Source organism: Chroicocephalus ridibundus, chromosome 10 (genome assembly GCF_963924245.1).
Source record: "Chroicocephalus ridibundus chromosome 10, bChrRid1.1, whole genome shotgun sequence".
NCBI classification, from domain to species: Eukaryota; Metazoa; Chordata; class Aves; order Charadriiformes; family Laridae; genus Chroicocephalus; species Chroicocephalus ridibundus.
This window is the reverse complement of record NC_086293.1, coordinates 16751822-16768956: the sequence shown is the minus strand read 5'-3', so window position 1 is coordinate 16768956 and position 17135 is coordinate 16751822. Positions and strand designations below refer to the sequence as shown.

Sequence of the window (17135 nt, the reverse complement as noted above, 5' to 3'; positions counted from 1 at the left end):
TTCCCTGAGTGGCACCTTTCAGGGGCCGTGCGGACCCCGACTTCCCTGCTCCCTCCTCACGAGGGACCCCCCAGCGCAGTGGGAAGCGGGGCCACAGGATGCTCAAAGCTCCCCTTGTCCCTGGTTGGGCGTACGCCAGCCCAGCACGTGGTCGCCAGCGCAGGGTGAGTCGTTCCAGCCCTCCACAGCTCACGGCCAACGGGGGCACCTTGCAAGGAGCGGGAAGAAACAAGGCTGATTTCATCTCCTCCCTTTAATGTATATTCAAGCCTGAATTTGGAAAGCACATTGTCTCACGCTTAATTTTAGGAGGGTGAACAATCTCTATGCCATCAATGCATCTTCTGACATTGGCCGCGAAGAGCTATCGTATCAAAAACCTATCCTCATTTGAAACCATTAGTCGCTGATGAGAGATTGACGCTCTCAGACACACGCCAGCCTGCTTTGGGTTTCTCTGCACATAACGGTTGTACGGCCAAATAAACCCGAGCCAGCTCTGTGTGTTTTGTCATCGTCAGTAAATTAACGTTTGATTATTTGTATTTTTGGGGATAACTGGCAATTAAATTAATCCCACTGAGTTATTAAATACGGCTCAAAGACAGTGAGACCGTCATAAAACAAATCAGAGAGAGACACTGCAGAGGTTCCAATCAGCCACCCCAAGGTTATAAAACATATTCGCATAGAAAGTGGACAGTTCAGCTAGCATGAAAAGGCTATTTTTCATTTTAATATGGTGATAGATCTTGTATGAAATCCCATGTTCATGACTGATCTAAATCTCACATAAAACAGCAGGGCTGGGGGATAGCTGCCATTAATAGCAAGAGCTGAAAAACAGGTCAGGCATTTGACAATATTTGTCTCTTTTGCCTCATTTCCCAAATTTTGAACTGTTTTCCTGGCAGTTCAAATTAAGGCCCATTTCAAGCATTTCTGCAACTGTTTTAGAAGAGTAATAATTAAAAAAACCCCAAAGGCATTGCTTTGCGAAAGCATTCATTGTTTTGTTTTGTTTTTTTTTTTTTTTCCTCCCCTCAAATCAAAATCTGTCAGAGAGATGAAACAAAACTGCACACCACGAACACTTCAAACATGCCCTGGGTAACTCTGCAATCCAAATCAGGAGAGGATGGCACAATTTTCCCCCCAAACGGCAAATGTCAAAGGTTCAAGAATCGCATTGCAGCTTCCAGAGCCATGCCTTGTCCTTCCACAGAGGTTCATATTGAGAAAAAAAATCCTTCTCTCTCCCTTTTTTTTTGTGGCCCTGGTCTGAGTTTTACTTTGACATTAGCAGGGCCCTTTCTATTGACTTTCTTCCCCCTGGTGCGGGCACTGAGAACAGCTAATTAACGGTGATACACCAACAGAGCAATAAACGGTTTCCAATAAGTTCCCTACTCCTTTTCATTGGCAAGACCAACTTTTTTCTAAACATCAACAGAAATGAACAATTAAAAAAAAAAACCCTCTCGACAGATTCCCTATAAAGATAAGAAATCAAGAACAAGACAGCGCTGGGATGTTATTTTACATCCCGCCTTTCATGTCGATTAGGGTTCATTGCTGTTCCCTGCTCAGAGAATACTAATGCAATCTGTGCCTCTTCACTATAAATAACATGCAGCCAGTGCTTATGGCTGGGGAGAAGGTGCTATTACTTTTTTCCACCGGGTACGTCAGAACAAAACAAGAAGCGCTCAGGAGAAGAACTGCTTGGAGTCAGCCAAAGGGGCGAGCTCACATTGAGCATCTCCTGCACGTTTCTATTAGTGGTTAATTATGGGTGAGGAAACTTCCAGCCCATCCCCCTAGAGAAGCTCATCCCCGGGGAAGAAAAAATAAAAATCTCTGTAACACGTTAAAAATTTCCCCAGTGCAATGGGGAGCCCTGGAAAACTCAGGAAAACATCAGCATCTACCTCCCACCATGGGCTTGGCAGGGTGGGAGCAGGCAGGGGTCTCTCGCCACTGGTTTGAAAAGTTGCGAAAATAAGGGAAAGAGGGTGAAAGGATGGGGTCGGAGCGGAGGCTTTTCAGGGCTAATTACATCGTTGAGTAAGGACTGCAACTCCATGCTGCTTGGTGACCTACTTTGCCGCCTGTAAATTTATTAGCTGAAGAAATTTAAAAACGCTCTGTAAAAGCACAAGTTCATTGCAAGGAATTTGCTGGAGCCCCCTCAGCTTTTTTGACGTTTCTTTTCCAGGCTGGGGTGTTTCCGTCAGCTACCACTGCGTGCTCGGCTCGGCTTTGCCTCCTGCTGCTTCCCATCACACCTCGGCTCCCCGGCAGGTGGGAACGGGGCACGGTCCCCTCTGGCCTCTTGTACTCGTGGCCATTTTACATAAGATTATAAATCCATTATAACTTCCCAACACCACCAGGACAGGGGAAATGAAGCTAAACTGGTTGGTACCACCCCTGTCGGGCTGCAGTACCACAGCAGGGGATGTTAGATAATGCCCCATCCCCGGCTGCCTGCAGTCCGGGATGCTCCGCGCAGGCACGAGCCAAGGATGAGCTCGTGGGGAAGGAAGGATGAGAGGAAAGCACACTCTGCCTTAACCCTGAATTTTTTCTTGCTGCAGCGGAAAAGCTGCACAGCCTCTGCATGCATAAGATGTTTTTTTCTTTCATCAGTAAATTTGCTTTTCCTATCCTCCCCTTTTTTTCTTTCTTTTTGTCTTTTTTTTTAGGGACACAATAAAGGCAGGCTCTGGAAGTAGCCTTTATGGAGGCAGTACCTCTCCATCTTCTGTTAGAGGAGCAGGAGGCCCTAGTTTGCATTTACACCATGGTCTCTTCACACTGTCTCGACAGGGGAAGGGACCTTGACCCATTCTGTCCCCCTTCCGGACCTCCCTGGGCCATGCAGGAGCAATATCAAAGCAGCCTGACTGACAATCAAAGCCGGGCCCCCCTCTGCTTAATATTTATCCTGCTCCCTGGATCTGCGCACTGCAGGCGTCAGGGTGACCAGGAGCACACACCTCCAAAGTCAGTGAGACTTTTGCTGCTCAAAGGATGCAGGATCGAGCCCCTGCTGCCCCGCCACTGGGGCCAGCAATGCTTTTGCAGGGAGGATGATCCACCTGGGGGCTGGGGATCCACCTGCCCCTCTCCATCCCCTGCATCCCCATGAACGGCCCATGATGGGCAATCCCTTCTCCCCGTGTGACGAGGACACCCTCTCCAAAGAAGTGGTGGCCTCTTCTGTGGGCTGGATGACACAGGATTCAGCTCGCCAGAGCTGGCAGCTCCATCGCCTTTCCCATTTCCAAGGCTGGCAGTCCCTGCACCGCAGGGAAGAGCCTCGGACAGTGGGACAGGGATGGAGGAGAACTGGAGCAGGACTCTTCCACCCAGGGATAGCTAAAAATGGAACAAAACCAGAATGAAAATAGTAATTTCGGTGCCTGGTCTGAAGTTCCTCTGCCAAAATCCGTTTTGTGCTGGAAGCGTGTGACAGCACCCTGTGGGCAGCCCACGGGAGGGCTCCTCCTGGACCCCCTCCTCCTGCCCAGAGGCCCCTTGTCTTCCTGCCACCCACCAGCCACGAGTTGGAGTCGCTCCCTGAACCACCGGAGCAGCAGCTTTATCCCCTGCTCCAGCATAAGGGGCTGGTTTTGCTGGGGACTGATCCTGGTCACCCAGAAAAGCACCGTCTCCCATGGGAGATTTCATCTCAGCGCTGCTCACGGCTTAGCAAAAAGTATGGATGGGGAGCTCAGCCGAAGGAGAGAGCTGTCAGGAGCTGGGATAACGAAGTAGGAAAGGGGGAATTAGTGACGTTCCTCAGTTCCTCCAAACCCACAGGCACGGGGCTCACCGCCGGAGCAGCGCCACAGGGCTCAGACCCAAATCCCCGCTACCCAAAACCTGCTGGATATTCGCACAAATTAACCCTACGGAGATATTCCTCAGCTCCCCCTTCCAGCCAGAACATACGAGCGTTTCCTCTGCTTCCTTTTTTTTCGGCGAGCCCGGGTTGCAACCCCAAAACCCCACTCGGTGGAAACCCCGACCCACGGACAGCGATCTCCGGCCCCCGGGAGCCCCCCGTCTCCGGCATCATCCAGCCTCATCCCGCGCCGCACGCTTGAGAGCACAAGTGACGTGACCCCGGGGGAGGGCGGAGGGGGGGGTCCCCGCTTACCGCTTGCCATTCGCCGGCTGCCCAGCGGTGCGTGGGGCACTCGGGGAGGTGGCAGTCCCGCTGCGGAGGGGGACGGCTGGCCGGGTCACACTCTGCCTCCTCGGCTGCCTTCGGGGTGCCGCCGTAGCAGTGCACGGCGCGGCGCTGGACGCCCCGGCCGCAGGACACCGAACACTGGAGGAAGGGACAAAAGGTGAGTGGCGGTCCCTGTCGCAGCCCTCACGGTAAGTTCCCGGGGTTCGCCCTCAACAGCAGCGATAGCAATGCGCAAATGCCGGCGTTTAAACTTCCAGGTGACGGCTTTTCATTGCACAAGGGAAAAATTTCGCAAGGACGGAGCGGCCAGGCTGAAATCCCTGCTCCCCTGAAGCCAGCGGGAAGTTTTGCCATTGGCTTCAGCAGGGTCGGGATTTCCCGGACAGGATTTATATTGCAAAAAAAAACCCTCTGGAGAAAGCGGCACGGCTAAACCATCGCGACACGCCAGAGGCGGCAAGGCTCTGCCTATTACTTCTCAGGCACTCGGCTCCAAAAAGTAGTAGTTCCAAATATCTCAAATGCCACAAGTGTCGCTGGAGCAGACTTTAATGAAAAGCCAACTTGAATTATATAGAAGAAAGTCTGTAGTGGTAGAGAGGTAAAGGCATGAGACAGCTGGGATTTCTTTCAGCACGCATCTAAACACGCACATGCACACAAGCCAGGGCGTTCTGTTAGTTTGTGAAAATAAATGTCTTTTTTAAATTAACTGTGATTCACATTTCCTTCGTTACGCTGTGGGCACATTTCTCCCCACTTCTAGGCACAGCAAGAAAAGCCTGAATTTTTCTGCTTCTCAGACATCTTCAAATTATTATCTACACTACAATACCTTTAACAGCTTGCTTTTTCCTTCGCACAACATCTCTTATTGTCGTGACTGCACACTGTAATATGTTTAGCAGTACTTAATGTCCCTCTGGTATGGATATTTCCTTGCTAAATCTTAAAGCACACGATATAGATTTGGAATAAAACCACTTTGCCTTTATAGAAGGAAGCACGTAAAAATCAAAGGTATGCATTTAAAACACGGCTCTTAGGATTAGCCTTTTGCTGAGTCAACGATTAATATAAGCAATATTATTAATACATCAGGAACTAAGAAAACAAGTTTACAGCCCGTTATTGCAATACGCATAAAAGCGAGCCGCCTTAAGGCAGGGAATTAGGCGGTGCCTAACGGGGAAGCAATTCCCTCTTTTGCAGAGTATTCCTCCGTAATGCTCCGTTTGCTTTACTATCCCAACGTCCCATAAAGCCACGAGGACCAAAGAAAAGCTGACTGTGAACATTTGCCTGGCTTCAGATATTTGTAAGAGGGTGGGGTGGTTTTTTTTTTTTTTGTCTATGTGTGTAACTTTTGAAAGTAGCAGCGAGATTTCTGTCACTGGTGATGCCAATGTTTCCCATCTGCTGCGCTGACTCCCTGTGATTAATAGCGCTGTTTGTCCTACGCATTCCATAGGGGACAGTTAAACTGAATAACGGCAACAAACTTGGAGAAACATATACACCAGGATGCATACCATGCTCAAAAACGCCTTTTGGTTTGCATTTATCACCCACCTGAAAAGCCCATGCCCGGGAACGTTATGATAAGGGAGAGCGAGCCATGCCACGGCTCTTTCCCGGGGGGGCTGTGACACCCCACAGAGCGGGTTTGGGGAGGAGGCGGCTGGTCCCTGGCCATGCTGGACCACCAGGCAAAGCTGTCAACTCGTTTCACTGCATGCTGGGGGCGAAACCCACGTAAGCCCGCGAGGATAAACGCTGCATCCTGACAGAATCCGTGGGAGGACTCACAGTGGGGGAACAAATTCCCTCAGGATGCCAGGCCAGCGGTGCTGTGTCCTGGACCGTCCCTTGGAAGAGATTTGAACCCCCCACATATAAGCAAGCAAGCAACCAAAGAGCTTTTCCTTGGGCTAATTACAAGAGTATAGGTAGGGGAGGCTCTTCCTAGCCAAATGGGCTTCCTACGTGCCCCCGGTGGCCACAGCGCGACGCAGCCATGGTACAGGAGAAAGGAACGCCAGCGTGGCCCTGGCCGAGAAGACACAACTGCAGGTGAGCGCAGCCCTGGGGTCAGAGGAGGGTGGTGTGGGGTGACCCCGGGCATCGCCGGAGCTCGGAGCCCTGCCGACGGGGGGACAATGCTGCGCCCGCTTGGGTGACGGTGGGGGAGTTGGGGCCACGGGAGTTTTCCCAGCGGAACGAGGCATCTCCTCCCGCTGCCCGCACGGCAGCGTCAATATCGCTGTGGCTCTGGCTGGATTGATGGCTGGCTTCAAAATAACACCACTACAGGGGCAAAAAAATAGGTGGGTTTTTACACCGTTTTCATCCTGGCTATTCTAATCCAGAACACTGCTCAGCCAGGCTGTGTCTACCCTAGGGAAATACAGCTGGCTGACACTGCCAGAAGATACTCAGTTTTGGGGCAGCCAACTTTTGCTATACTCATATATTCCCTTATGGGGTGCCACCAGCCAGGCAGCCTCTTTGTCCTTTCTATAGAGTCTATATATTTTCCAAGGAGTGCCTCCTTTCTCCACTGAGAAAGTCAACCGCCAAACTGCCGAGTGCCAGCTCGGCTACGGAGAAGCTCTGCCAGACGCTCTACCTGCGCCCTCAAACAAGGCTGGATTTCAGCCTGTAGCTGAAATACGTAAATACCAGACAGCGGAATAAATATTGGTATTTTTGCTAAGTGAAAGGTAAATGGCCATAATTGATAGTACTTAGGAGATGCAAACACATTAAATCTGACATTTCAGTGCAGACACAAGCACATTTAAAACTTGGAGAAAAAGCCTTTTTTTCTTCCCTTCTGATTGTTACAGATATATTAAGAATGCTCCGCTGCAGGAAAGTGGGTTCATAACAACCTAGAAAAGAATTACCCGGCCTCTGAATACAAAACATCCAGAGAGAAAAAAACCTGGGAGCGGAACACCAGCTTAGCCAGCTGCTGGCTGGCATTCATTTTTAACCATTCTTGTATTTTTTAATCCTGATTTTTTTAATCACTCCTTTTCCCAAAAGGAAAAGAAAAAACCAAACACCTAAAGGCACATGCAACAGGTCCTGTGCACGTATGGGGACAGGGAGGATGTACTTTTATGGGAAAACCTTGCCTTATTTCTCACGCAGACTTTTGCTGGTTTACCCAGGACAAAAGGCAGCCAGCTCACAGCAGCTCAGCTTTGGGATTATCTTTTGGAGGCAATTAGACCTTCAGAAAGCTTTTTTTTTTTTTTTTTTTTTTGATGGTATCTAAGTGCAAGCTGATCCTGGCTCCCTATTTTCAACAGCGTCACCGGTGATGGGGAAGGTGACACGGAGCTTCCGTGCCCATTTAGATCCTGACCTCTGGGCATTCAGCCTGCCGAACCCCTGCCTGTTTCACAGTCTTAATAAGAAGCTCAGCACCTAAATCCACCTCGATGAGAAGTTCAGCCCCTAAATCCACCTCGGCTCTGGGGCGTTCATTGTTGTCCCCGAGCAAGATGCCGGCTGGCGGAGCCCGTACAGCATCACCAGGGGCTGCGGAGCTACCCCGCGTGCTGGAAATGTGCTGCCTATTCTTAGTCTTATCATTAGCATACAAATATTCCTTAATTGCCTAGTCACAAGAGATTACCTCAGGCCATAAATCACCTCATCCTCCTATTAACTTGGGCTTCTTTCTCCACTTGCATAAAATTAAGTCCATCCGTGTGGCAGAATGTTGGGAATTTTAACACACTTACTTTTATCAATTAACATTAGCGTATTTTAACGCAATCAACAGACCATTACATTATTATGTTTACAATTATTAGCTGTAAAAAATTGCTTTCAGGAGCAGTCACGTTAAATAAGGTGCAAATCGGATATGACAAGACTATCTAATGGCCTGGCGTCTCTTTTCAGTCTGGCTTCCTGTATGAAATTGAGGGTTCGGTCCTGCAGGTGACAAAGGTAACAATACTGATTTAATTTCCAATATGGGAGCAGCACTGTGCGTTTCACAGGGCTACCTGGGTGCTCCCAGCCATACCTTGGGCAAAGGGCTCAGACCTCCGTAACTGAGCCTCCACGGTGAATGCACATTTAGCCCTTTACACGCGTAATGGCAAATGCTGCTGTCCTATTAATTCAAAGGTAAGCATTAAAAAAAAAATACAACTCTGAAAGCAATCATAGAACATCGATGGGTTTATTGGTTTTTTTTAATAGTCGGCATTAAACAAGAGTGTGCTGTCCTAGTCCTAACATTTGCATGGGTGCCTGTAGCGATGTTAATGGTTTATTTTTCAGGGAACTCACATACAGTGAGAATTGGTGTTTTGTACCTTAATTTGGAAGACAGACCGCAAGAGAACATGATGTTTTACAAGCAACAGTTAATTTAGTCTGGGATTTTCAATAATTCTGCTGATTAGCACGCTAATGAGGTAGAGGGAAAAGCGAGGTTCGGAGATAAAAATGTGATGCAGCAGATTCAAGGTGATGACAAAGACATTATTTTCAGGAAAACAAGGATTCAAGCTATGCTTTCAGCAAAGAAGATGCTTAATAACTCCAAGCGCTTTCACATTTCCAGCAGTCTCTGCTCTATGCATCAGCATCTGACTTTTTAATGAAGCAAAATTAACTGACGAGCTTGTTAAGAAACAAAAGGCAGTGAAAAGCATCTTTAATCAACAGCTCGGATTGTTCTTTAGGCTTTCCCGGGAAGCTGGGAATAAAATTAATTTCAGATTTCTCAAAGCTAGGGAAGATTTTGCTTGGGATGCGACATATTTAAATAATACCAATATTAAAAACATGAATAAATAGTAGATTCTCTTTAATATCATTTGCTAAGGAATTTGGTTTCAGTTAGATACTAAAAGCAAGTTGCCGTGTTTTCAGCTGGTACGAATCAGTGCTGCTCCACTGCTATCCATTGAAGCTACACTGTTTGATGCCACCTGAGGTTCTGGCCCAAAAACTTTTACCCTTGAAAAATTCAACAGGCCAGAAGTGATGGGAAAACCCAGCTTCTAACCAATCGGGTGGAGGAAAAATATCAAAGGGTGCAAAAGGGTACACAACGCGGCTCACCTGTCCCCAATCTCCTGCTTTCCACTTCGGACATCTGCCCCCTCTGCATTTCTTTTGCACATTGGGCTTAGCAAGGTGCTTGCAATAATCTTCTTCTATATGCCTCCCTTCCTTTGACAAACAGTACACATTGCGGTGCTTTTGGCCCCTTCCACAGGAGACAGAACACTGTAAATATAAAGTAACAACAGATCAGCTTTCACGCAGGGCCATCTACACGGTTATACATGGGCCATGGCTACCCAGGGCATTTGCTTTTAACTGGACCAAAAAGCACGTCCCCAGGTCTCCGCCAGCCTACGCAAAGCTTGAGGGGGATATGGAAGGGCAGAATTTAATTGCTGGAAATGTTCCCATTCGCACTTAATATTGCATGATATTCTTGCTCAACGCACACACCCCCCCCCCCCCAACCCCAAATGCCAATATCAAAATAGAGAAAGCAGCTGACATTCAGCAGGGATAACAGGCTGGATTCCCGGCATTGCTCCAGCGGTTTCAAAGGAGCAGAGTCATCTTACAGGGATCAAGGCAGGAGCCCTCACTATCTACTCAGGAGAACTTGAAAGGAACCGTTTCCATTTACCTTGGTACAAAGGGAAGTCAAATGTTGGTAAATCAGGAGAGTAAAGCGCGACATACGCCTTCACAGAGGGAAGTGACTGCACAAAGGACAAGGCAGCAGAGAGAAATGCAGTCTTTCCACGTCCTTGGTATTAAAGCCCATGTTTGTTTTGTTTTACCGGTGCAGACTGATTTACTTTTTTTTTTTTTTTTTTTTTTTTAACTAAACAGACTGAAACCAGGACATGCTCATCCTTAAGATTTATGCGTTTTGAAAACAACTCAGAAGGTGGCAAGAAGGCAGAGGCTGAAGAATCAAAGGAAAAAGCAAATCAGCAGGTAAGTTAGCTGTAAGCTTTGTAGTGAAGCAACTAATTTCAACCTCCCTCTGCAGGTTCACTGAACTTTTTCAAATGTGACCACTTCTGGCATGCAAACCCCAAGCAACTTCACTTTGATTTCAGATTAGTCTCCTCCGAAAGATTTAGGAATCAAAGGGCTCTGGAATCACGACAAGAATTTAATATGACAGTTTCGTGTAGAACAAGCCTCTTACTCAGCATGATGCACCCAGAGACTCGGCTTCAATTTCTTCATTACATGTTATGCAAGTCATTACATGCTATGTCACAAGCATCCTGGTTTAATCCTTGAGCACGAACACACTGGTTCAACCATGTCTCACTACGAAATGCTCTGCTTTCTTTTCAGAATGCAGCAAACACGCGGAGATGAGGCTTCTCCCTTCATTTTGGAGCCGCTCCATCAGCATATTTCCAAAGACAGAAATGACAGCCCAAGCTCTTCCCAGTCTTCGAATACATTTGAAACCTAAAAACCTACAATTTATATATGTAGCAGCTCTGGAAGATCCATTAGAATAGAAATTGGCATATGCATTGACAGCTATGATTATTTTAAATTACAGCACTACTTCCAACTCCTTCAGCCCCTATTGTGTGAAGAGGTACACAAAGAACCAGCGAGAGAGCAGTAACTTGCTCCGAAATGGAAAAGTTCAGACCAACGTGGAGAGAAATGGATGTAACTCATAAGATCAGACGTTGCTGCTTAAAAGCTTCTATAAGCGATGCCCTGAAAAAGGCTGTTTTCCTGCTGCAAGACCATTGCAAATTGACAAAAAGGTAGCCGGGGTCCCTTGCAATCAGCAGGACTTAAGGGCCATTAATGATGCTCCTCTGGAAGAGGTGGGAAGCCAGGAGAGCCTGCAGCATGGATGGCCACCTCTGAGTTTTCCCAGGAACGGCCGCCTCTGAGTTTTCCTGAGCCCAGCTCCAATTTCAAGATAGGCCAAAACCCCCAAAGAGCAACATTCAACCTTGCACCGAGAACCAGAAGAAATGCTGTCCCTTGTTCTAAGATGAGACTTTCACAAGTTCCCCAGATTCATAAACTTCACTTTTTTTCTTTAGTATCAACAGAAAAAAGATTGAATTAACGTTATCCTATTTTTATAAGCCTTCGCATTTCATCAGAAGTTCGTTTTTTCATTCTTTCTACATCTCTCCCCAGGCAATGAACGTCAGCAGCAAGAAGGAAATGTCAAATCCTACCAAACCCAGTTGTAAAATTCTAATACTTTCATCCATTTGCTATCTTTGGATTAAACGGCAACACTGATGCTTCAGTAAAAATGCAAGCGCTCCTCAGTAAGCACCTTCCATGCTGGTTGATGCCACTTTACTGTGACAGCCAAAGCTAAAGAATAAATTCACACACTTGATCAGGACTCTCTCTTCCCCCACATCGTGAGCCAGTATGGCCAAGTGCACCTTTTCTCTAATTTAAAAAAACCCAAACATTGGATCTGCTACTTATTCTAAAGGAAGAATAATCACATTGTGCAAGAACGAGAGGACATTTCTGGGGACCTGAAGTTGGTTGATAAACATTTGATCTCACAAATAATGTGGTGCTAGTCATTTCCAAAATTGTTATCCCCCTTCTACAAATTGCTTAACTTTGGCGTGGAGCCCAATTCTGACATTGATCTCCCCATTCCATGATCAAACAACAAGACTGCATGCATACCTTGGTGCGCTCGGAGGCTGAGGCATAATTTGCCTAATTTTGTTAATACTTAAATGTAATTCCCAAGACGCTGGAATTAATCATTTCCACGTCTGCCTTTAATATAAATCAAAGTTAGGCAGCTGAGCATTTTTAAATCTAAACCACCCATTTCTTTTCATGCGCACATGAGTTGTGATCTCATTTGCACTGATAGAAAAGAGAGGTTGAATAATCTAATGCAACCAAGTATAGAGACTGAAAATGCCTTCGCAAAGAGTCTACTTCATAGCCGCCTTCTAATTCATCTCAGGTCTTTCCAACTTTCATTTAGCATGTAGATTTTAAGCATATGTGAGCCACACGCAGAAAATAATTTAATAGTGGGCTTCATCTCAACGCCACGTGACTTCGGGAAGCAACACACCTAGCCAGTGCCATCAGCCTCATCATTTATTTTGGACCCTGGGGAAACTGCATTTCATTAGCAGGACTCTTCATCGCTGCAAACGCTGCCGCCCACGTACAGTATCTATCAATAACAGTGCCATGGTGAGGTAAGCTTTGACCTTCTTTAAAACATTTGAATAGCACAGACGAAAATCACTCCTTTCATATTTCTCTTATTCTTCTCTCTATTTCTTTCCTATCCCCCACCCTGCTGTAGAAAATAATTCCAAGTACGGGGGATGGATGGGTGGCTCTCTGTGGAATAACAGCCTCGTTCAAGGCTCTTTGAAGTCAACAGAAAGATTTCTACTGGTTTTAATCGCCTCCGGATCCAGCCCTGAAAGTATAGCCAAGGTACTGTAATGACTTTTTTCGCTCACCAGCTTCCTGGAGGCGAGCCCGTGGTCAACCCGCCTCTGCCTCCCCTCATGTGCTTGAAAACATTGCCCTGAAATGCTGTTTCCAGCCTGTGGTAGAGGCATGGAAACAAACAGCACCCCCGGGTGAACCTGGGAGGGTAGCCAGGCACGGAGGACGGTGCGAAAACAACACATTGTGGTCTTTCTTAAAAAACCCGACATGATTGGGGCATATAAAATAGCAGAGAAGTACTATTTCAAAAATATAGCCATAGCCATTACACTAAAGACTCTAGTAAACCATCCCCTTGTCATTATCTTTATTATCTTCTAAAACCACTGCAGTCACACCTGGTGCTTTACATAGACAATAAGAACAAAAGGAATTTCCTAATAGTATTAGGATCAAAGCACTTGAGCACAGATTTAAGGGCATTATGTTCATTGCGTGATTAGTTTTGTTAACGTGCCAAGAACCGGGGATTGGTACGCTGCTGATTTTTTCAAATAAATACGCTGCCTAGTTTAAATAAATGCAAGAAAAAAAGTTTAAATAAATATGACAAAAATATTTCCATATCAACTGTTTCCAGAAAGGTCAGAACACGATGCAAAATCTCTCCCGCAACGCATCGCTCTGCTCCAGCGCAGCGGCAAGCTTGTGTTTTTGTTTCCACAGGAATTTGTTTTTTGTTTCAGAGTTCAGGAATGACAAAGATCATTCTGTTTTACCAAGTACGTGCAAATTGCTTTAAACTAACCCTTGCTGCATTTCCTCCTCCGACATTCTGGAAGGTGAGGGTATGTCTTGTTCGTTAAGACCTCTCTAACGCAGGAAAGCTGCTACTTGATTCACTGGGCTGGTAGCAGGTAAAAACCAGAATACGCACCCCAAAACTCTTAAAAATTTGTATAAAATTTCAGGCTGGTTGGACCCGAGTTCTGACCCTCCTGCAGGAGACCATGACCTGCTCTTCTGCAGTGGGAGCTGTGTCACAGCCCTGCCGCTGCCAGGCTGAGCTACGGGAGCAAGGTCGGTCTGGAACCAAAGGGACTCAACAGCCTTGGCCACAAATAAGCAAATCTTGGTGGAAAGAAAGAGGCAGCACAGAGCAGGCGAGAGCCACAGAGCGGCTCCGCTTCTCCTTAACTTTCTGCACCGCACAGGCAGCTCAACACGGGTCAGAGAAGCAAACCACCAGCAAGAATCTGAGCACACTCTCCCCCAAAAGTGAAAAGTCTCAGAAAATGCTGTCAGACCACTTTTCCAGGCCCTCCGCGCATCAGCCGATTTGGGAGGTATTTGAGATAATGAATGCAAGCTGCGGTGATCACCAAATGAATTCGTAGAGATAGGCATGCTCCGATAGCTCACCAAGGGCAGGGCTGGGAAGAATTAGACTAAAAACGGCTTTATCAGATTCTGCCAGGAGCAACTTCTTGGAGGAAATTAAAATCAATCCTTGTAGGTTTAGATTTCCACACATTAAGGATTATATGGAAAGTAAGTGCTCCTAAGTAAGCCCTCATTCATCCTTTCCAACAATCTGAGCTGAAACATGTGCTAGATGAAATAAAACAGAAAAACGACGGAGCCCTCAATGCTTTGCACACCCTATCCATGAGGGACTGTGCTCCTGGCTGTCAGCAAACCTCTCCAGCTACAAGCAGAGCCCGACCATGCACCCTCATGGTTATATTTCAGCAGCCTATTAGTCTACATCAGCTCTTACTATAACTCACGATGCTGCTATCGGATGCTGGTAACTTTGCAATCACAGCCCTGTGACTTCTGTACCTCTGAAGTCTCTCGAGCACAAAGGACATCAGAAGACGCACCGCCAAGGAAAGCCTGGATGGCTCCTTATCAACTGAACCCTACTGGAAGTCTGAAAATGCCTGAACCTTTGTGTGTTATCCAGCAACAGAGGCTCTCTGCCATCCAAACTAACCCAATTGGCTTCACAACAGCAAGGTATTTTAGCAGGTAACTCCCTCAGCTTCAGTGAGACCAGCAACAGGCTTAGAACAAGGGTGCAGCTCCATGACATGGTTTCTCCAGTGGCTGTGGCACTCGAGGAGATGTTTAGGAAACATTTATTGCTGCTCTGAAACCCTGTTCTTCCACTGAACCGCTTTACCGTGGTCTCACCCCCGGCCGCATCGGCGCAGCGAGATGTCCATGCTCATGGGGTGGGAGCGGGGTATGCGTGGCAGGACGTGCCCAGACGGGCTTTCCTTTCCTTTCCTGCACAACTGTAAGAGGGAGCCATACCTTCACACACACGGCTGCTGAGAGCACATGGTCATGGTGGTTTTAGCCGGTACAAGGCCAGAAAATACATCTGACTGTTGTACATTAAAAAGGGAAGAGCGGTCTCTGCATTCAAGGCAGGGCAACTAGACCAGAGCCAAAACGCACCAAAGCGCTGCTCTGCAGTTTGGAAGCGGCTTTAGAAATGCCTAATCCATGCTGACTCCCCAGAGTAATGGGAGGACTGAAAAAAGAGGACACGAACGTTAGGGATTTGGGAGCGTGTCATCCAAGTACGTTTGTGAGTACTGCCCAGAAATCCCCGTGGAAACATCCCGAGGAGTTTCTTGTGCACATCCTTGGTGTGCACGACAGGTGGCTTTGCCCCAGTGTCCCCAAGCAGCGCTCTTCACCCTGGGCACGGGCGAGAGGGGACACCCATGCTGTCTCCCACTGTCTCTGCCCTTCACTGGCTCTGAGCTCTGCGGCACAGCCTCAGTGTTTCCCAAATGATTATTTGCAAAAGGGAGAAATAAAACAACCCATTAAACCTCCACCTTCCCGCTGCCAAACCCAGACGCAGATGATGTCTCACAACAGCTTAAAAAAAAAAGAAAAAAAAAAAAAGAGGAATTTTTGAAAAAAAGGTACAACTCGTTGTGTTGCTGCAGCAGAGGGAAGAGACCGGTGGGTCTGGAGCCCGTTCCTGCAGCACCACAGACTGCCCCAGAGGGAAGGATGCTCTTGGGCTCTTTAACTGAGCCCTGAAGTCAAGACAATAGTTTCCCTGAGCTGGGAAACCTCACACGATATATAGGAGAAAAGCAGGTAACTGCAGCAGGAGAAGCAGCCACACATCTCCTCTTCTATGGTGTCCACCTAGTAAGTTGCACCTTCTCCCCCCTCTTTCCCCTGCCCTGTTGTTACATCCCATACAAAGACTTCACCAGGTACAGAAACCAGCAGGGCTGTGAACACACAAAGCCGCCTTAAAAGCTGTGTCCTTGCCCTGCTCCACGCTATTTAACTTCAACAACAAACAAGCAAAAGCCCCCAAATAGCCACTGCAGGTGCCTCCAGGGAAGGAGGCGTTAGATGGCATTTCCTCAAATCAGGAGGAGATGCGTGAGCTACCCAAGGACGCCAGTATAATGGGATATGGAAGGCACTGATGAAGCACATTTTTCATGCTGCGGCACTTTTAAGAAAGTAGCAATTGAAGCAGCAAGCAGCCTCGGCTAACTGACACTTCATATTCTTAGTGAACAGTTGTATTGTGATGCCGTTTAGAAGTTCCATTCAAAAATAGGATTTCTCCGTGTCGGATGGAGTGAAACACAAAGTGAAGAGCTCACCAAGGAACATCAGCCCTATTTCACAGGTGTGCATCACACCAGGGGTTTGCAGAAGCACTGGGACGCTTCTTCTTCCCCGGTTTTATAAAGAAAAATCTTGGCTTAATGCACTAGGGATCAAATAGTGTTTGTCAGCCTGCATGCGGCCTGGGCATCAGACAGCTTCTCATCCATCCTGCTGGCTCACTCATCTCCCCTGTGAGCTCGCAAAAATTAAAACATGACTAGAGCATGAAGTGCCTTTGGAACAAGATTGACTACATCATTTTTCCTTAATGACCGCTCAAATCAGTCACCGGGAAAGTTAGAAACACAGTAAATGTCTCTGTGCTTAGTGTCCCTCATCATCACACGTCCTTGTTTCTAAATGCTGCAATCCCTAAGATCTGAGAAACAGCAAACACTGCAGTTTGGGGTACACAGTGGGAATAGGGAATGTGGGCAAAAATGCATGCAGACCTCCCAACGCCCCGCTCAGGGGTCTGCTTGAAGATGCTGAACTTCACAGCTCATCCCTGGCAGCGTGTTACTGCTCTAGGGTGTCTCCTGCAGTCTAACGCCTATTTCAATTACCGCACTCAAAGCCAGTGCTTTGGGAGACAAACGTTCCCAGCAATTGCCCTTTTATTTATTGCTTTGTTTCTCCTGTGTGTGTGTGAGCGTGTGCGTATGAGGTCTGCGGACTTTGCCAAGCCAGCAGCCATGGGTGGGCCAACCATGACACGAAGACTGAAGCCAGTCCATCGCTGAAGAGCAGTCCCACCACTTGTTCAAGTCCAGGCCAGCTGTGCACGGCCTAGAAAAGGGCCATCTCATTGACC

General features: G+C 47.3%; 1 protein-coding gene across 7 annotated transcripts in view; it reads right to left on the bottom strand.

Moving 5' to 3' along the window:
* ADAMTS9 (ADAM metallopeptidase with thrombospondin type 1 motif 9) overlaps positions 1–17135 on the bottom strand; it is an 84986-nt gene that overhangs the window by 12758 nt on the left and 55093 nt on the right. For 6 of the 7 annotated variants that reach the window (XR_010072841.1, XM_063348428.1, XM_063348429.1 and 3 more), the window contains 2 exons: positions 9302–9469; positions 4169–4342 (listed from right to left, as the gene is read on the bottom strand). Coding sequence is in view for 6 of the 7 variants with exons in the window: in XM_063348428.1 (XP_063204498.1) it covers positions 4169–4342; positions 9302–9469 (342 nt within the window). In the remaining variant the exon portion in view is untranslated. The remainder of the gene's footprint in view (positions 1–4168; positions 4343–9301; positions 9470–17135) is intronic. The other variant, XM_063348432.1, reaches the window with a different exon arrangement.